The sequence below is a fragment of the Triticum urartu genome, chromosome 6 (genome assembly GCF_003073215.2).
Source record: "Triticum urartu cultivar G1812 chromosome 6, Tu2.1, whole genome shotgun sequence".
NCBI classification, from domain to species: domain Eukaryota; kingdom Viridiplantae; phylum Streptophyta; class Magnoliopsida; order Poales; family Poaceae; genus Triticum; species Triticum urartu.
In genome coordinates this window covers 6766580-6771116 of record NC_053027.1, presented here as the reverse complement: position 1 = coordinate 6771116, position 4537 = coordinate 6766580, and the positions used below count along the sequence as shown (strand labels likewise).

The following is a 4537-nucleotide window of genomic DNA, read 5'->3' as shown; positions in this document are numbered from 1 at the left end:
GAAAAAAATGGATTTGTGGCATTGGTCTTGCCCTTAAAGCAAAACGAAAAAGATATGAAAACTAAAAAAATCAAAATAATAAGTTTTCTATGAAAGCATGAATTAGTGGCATTGGTATTACCCTTCCAGAAGAAAGAAAAAAAACACAGAATGATAAAATTTGCACATAATCTATATAGAAATTGCTTTTGCATAATAAGCAAGAATAAGCGTATAATAGCCATAGGAAGGAATTAATTAGTGGCTTTGGTATTACTATTAAAGGAGAAAGAAATGAAAGCAAAACTAAAAACAAATGATGATTTTTTTTACACAATATGTACTGAAATTGCACAATTTTATGAATGCAAAAATAGGCATACAATAGTTCAATTTTGCACACATTGCACTCTAGTATAGTTTTCTCACATATTGTATACTACTTATCTGTATAATCTCTCTCTCTCTCTCTCTCTCACACACACACCTAATATTCACACTTACACATAAAGGAAAAACCGATTAAAAACACTTTTTTGATAAAGGGAATATATTAATATCGCGAAGATACCAATTACACCCGGCCTCTGCACCAACAAGATATCAAAAGACATCAAGGATGCACACAACCAAAAACAAAAATAAAAAAGAGAGAAGAAAAAAACAAAGAACCCATCGCAGTGATGAAACACTCGCAATAGCGACTCTCTAACCACCACCAAAGACAACACCCGGACACCACAAGAAGGTTCTCCAAAAACGACGCCTCCAAGAAGGAAACAATGCTCAAGCGTTGTCGTCGCCCAATCAAGGGTTTTGAGTTTTCACCCTGGAGAGAGTCCGAGATCCCAAAAACAATGCCTTCACACGACCATTGCCAGGTACAACCAATGAAGGTCAGACCTTGGGCTTTCACCCTGAAGATCGCAGCTCATTACTCAAGTAACACCCCAAAAAAGGTTGTCCACCTGTGTTGCCGCCCCCTCCTACCAAGACCGCCGCTGCAAGTGGTCAACACCCAACACACAGGAAAAAAACATGTACCGCCATTCTTTGACGCAACCAAAACTCCTCTTCGCCTTTACAAGTCTCTGATCGCAGCCACCAAGACTTTCTTCACTTCAGTCAACGCCGTGGAAATCTATATTTAGACATGTCCCATGACACTGACAAGATAGCAAAGCTTCGCACGACGCCCTTGAAGCCTCTTTGGCCAAAGATGAGGGCACGTCCGACCGGATCAATTCCGATAAGATATCTAGTGACGCCATGCGCCAAAAACTGAGATCTCCGAGAGGAAGACCGGAACCCGTCGATGTCCAGATCGAGGAGACTGGCATGAAGCAGATCAAAGTTTTGAAGCTCAAAGAACAGCAAGGCTAGCCACCGCGGAGCTCCCCTGAATCCGGACGGGCTAGATCTGGGTAGTGCCCGGCCTCCGCCAACCCATGCGAGAACCATCGTCGCAACTCCTTGGGCAACATGCCGCCTGTCCAAGGCTGGGCGAGGTAGCCACCGGCGCACCGGTCGTACCACTTGCGAGAAGGAGGGCGTCAGCAGCCCTCTTGGTTGTGCCCACGAACGGGACAGACCACCGCTGGGCAGCAAGGCCGGCTTCCCAATTCACGCCAGCCCACCTCGCTACGAGCACCACCGCTCGAGAAGGACGACGAGGGAGCCCCGCCGGAGGAATCGAAGCCCCCCGCAACCACCAGCTAGCATCCCGATCTGATCGATCTAGCCGCCACCGCGCCATGGGAGACCACCACTGCGTATCCCACCGCGCCCGAGCGTGACGACCGCGTCACCGTCGCCCAACGCCTGCCAGGACGCCGCCACCCACCGCCGTCTCCATGCGCAAGACAACTCCGAGCGAGAGGTGAGGAAGCCCCGCCGCCGCCGACGCCGGCCTGGCTTTGCCTGGAGGCGCGTCCCGTCCCGGCGGCGGCGAGGACAGGGGATGGGAAGGGGACCGAGGGCCGGCGGCGCTAGGGTCCCTCCGGTCACGACGCAGGCGCGACACGGCAGGGATGCGGGGGATGCGGGGAGTTTTCTCTTAGGTAGAACGAATTAGGGGCATTGGTTTTACCCCCCAAAAAATAAAAACTTGAATCAGGGTGATAAACAAAATCTGAAAATCACATAATTTGCTCAAGAATTGCACTATTGCACAATATGCAAAAAATAATAATATCGTAGTGCGATTTTCAGATAACAATATGATTTACATACCAGTTGCATCAAACTGAAATGTACATATTTATGTATTTTCTATTCCTTTACCAAGTTTTTTTAAGAAAGAAAGAATTAGTGACAATGGTATTATCCTTTAAGAAGAAAGAAAAAATAATAAAATAAATTCAATACTAAAACTAAAATAAAGTTTTTCTAAGAAAAAACAATGAATTGATGGCATTGGTATGACACTTAAAATATAGAAATTTAAACAAATAATCACAAAATTTGCACACAATTTCTACATAAATTACGCTATTCCATAATATGCAAGAACAAGCATCTAATAGTGAAAGTTTCTCAAAAAATGAAGTATCTAAGAAAGAATAAATTAAAACAAATGATTAAATTGAAACAAGCATCTCTTAGTAACATTGGTATTAACCTAAGAGAAGATAGAAATAGAAAATAAATTGAAACAAATGATTAAAAATCTTGCACATAATTTGTAGAAAAATGCACTTCTTTATATATAAATGCAAACATAAATATTAGTGTACATTTCACACTTCAATATAATTTAGACATAGATTGTATTATAAAAAAATGACTCACTGTACATAAAAATAGAAACAAACACACATAAAAAGACAACAAACATGAAACGGTTTACTTTATATTACTGTCAAATAGCAAAAGCACCATAAAATTTGTCTTTGAATGTAAACTAACACGGCCCGACAAACATCGCATTAAAATATTCGGCCGCCGGTCAGACGTGTAATGATTAATACTCAGGCTAATTAGGCAAGCTTGCATGCATCGGCAGATCGGCTACATGCTGCATGCACGCTGTAGTGCTCGTCACGTCACGTGCATGAAGTGGTGGGGGTAAAATCGACTGACCCTAACTTGTTTTTAAGGCGACTGAAGAGTAGCTAAAGCGGAAATATATTGGCTAGCGGTGAAATCTGTTCTGTGGTGTATGCGGAAGCACTTGGTGGGTGTGACTCGGTATTCAGAGCTTGAGTTGTACTTATCCAACAACCAAACAGCGGAAAGTAAACTGGTATCCTCATTGGTAGGAAATAAATGAAATAGCACATGAACCAAACAATTCCTTAGGGTTACAAGATAGCACCAAGTTAAAGTCTACATGAACATGATGCAAACGAGTGTCCATGGGGGCACAAAGTTGAACTCTACGACCTGATACAAACGAGTGTGCATGGGGCACCAAGTTGAACTCTACGACCTGATACAAACGAGTGCGCATGGGGCACCAAGTTGAAGTCTACGAGACCTGATACAAAGGATGCAAGACAGCTGCATGAGCTACTAGCTAGGATCGCTTCCCTTTCTTCCTCCTCTCCTCCTCTCTCTCCCTCTCCTCTCTCTCTTTCTCCTTCCTCCTCCTCCTCCTCTCTCTCTTCTTGTCTATCTCCTTCTGCTCCTTCTCCTCCCTCCTCCGCTTCTTCTCCTTCTTCCGCCTTGCTGCGGCAGAATCATTCTCTTCAGCGTCTGAAACGGGCGAATCTGTCGATGGCGACCGCGACTCTCGACGTGGCTTTTGGTGCACCACCGGGATATCATCGATGTCTAGCGCGACTCCTGTTTCCAATGAAAAGTCAGGGCTAGCAATTACTAATAAATAAGGGGACAAATAAGTAAACAGTGAGAAGGTGCGCATGCAATTCCAAAACAGATAGATAAGCAGCCAGTGAGAAGGTGCGCATATGCAGATCCAAATTATTAGATATATAGACTCACACAATCCCAAACAAACTAAACCCTTAAAAGCCTACAGTAGCCCAAAAACATATATGAGCAGAGGAATACTAACGGAAACTATCTTCCGATTCACCGGATGATACTTCTGGGGGCGCCATCCTCCGGCCAAGCTCTAAGCAGAGCACAAGGGGTTGGCTCGTCTCTCTCTCTCTCTCTCTCTCTCTCTCTCTCTCTCTGGGGTCGATGGTTGGATACTCCATGGAGACAATGGTGGCATTTTATAGTCTCACATGGACCGATTGATGAGTATGTGTACCGTTGAGCGTGCGGCACGTTCTTCCCTGCCGCAATGTGCATTATGAACAAAGGGAAACGACAAAAGTCAAGGACGAGCTGATATGATGTCAGATCAACTTCTTCAAAGCTACTAGAGTAGAACTGTAGTACACCGCACAAGCTCTTCGGCTACTTACTCTATGTTACGATGGAAGCAGTTTTTGTTTTTATACACAAGACAACCTTTTTCATCGAGGGAATTAAGGAGCTAGCTGTGAAATGTCCGGCTTCATCTTCTTGCTTCTTTCCTTTTGTACATACAAACCCATAGCAGGTGGAAATCCTGCCATTTCACGTAAAAAAATCTCTCCATAAA

General features: G+C 44.1%; 1 protein-coding gene across 1 annotated transcript; it reads right to left on the bottom strand.

Moving 5' to 3' along the window:
- Positions 1-3216: 3216 nt before the first annotated feature.
- Positions 3217-4117, bottom strand: LOC125516047 (nucleolar protein 58-like). Its single transcript, XM_048681534.1, has 2 exons — positions 3998-4117; positions 3217-3765 (listed from the first exon to the last, which is right to left on the bottom strand). The coding sequence occupies exons 1-2, from the start codon at positions 4041-4043 to the stop codon at positions 3497-3499; spliced, it is 315 nt and encodes a 104-aa protein (XP_048537491.1). The 5' UTR covers positions 4044-4117; the 3' UTR covers positions 3217-3496.
- Positions 4118-4537: the final 420 nt, after the last annotated feature.

What these genes read in the sequence shown, in the direction of transcription:
- LOC125516047 (XM_048681534.1), bottom strand. Translation starts at nt 4,043, where the DNA reads ATGGCGCCCCCAGAAGTATCATCCGGTGAATCGGAAGATAGTTTCC. An exon ending in TGAATCGGAAGATAGTTTCC is followed by an intron (nt 3,766 to 3,997) that starts GTTAGTATTCCT and finishes CATTGGAAACAG; the next exon opens with GAGTCGCGCTAGACATCGAT.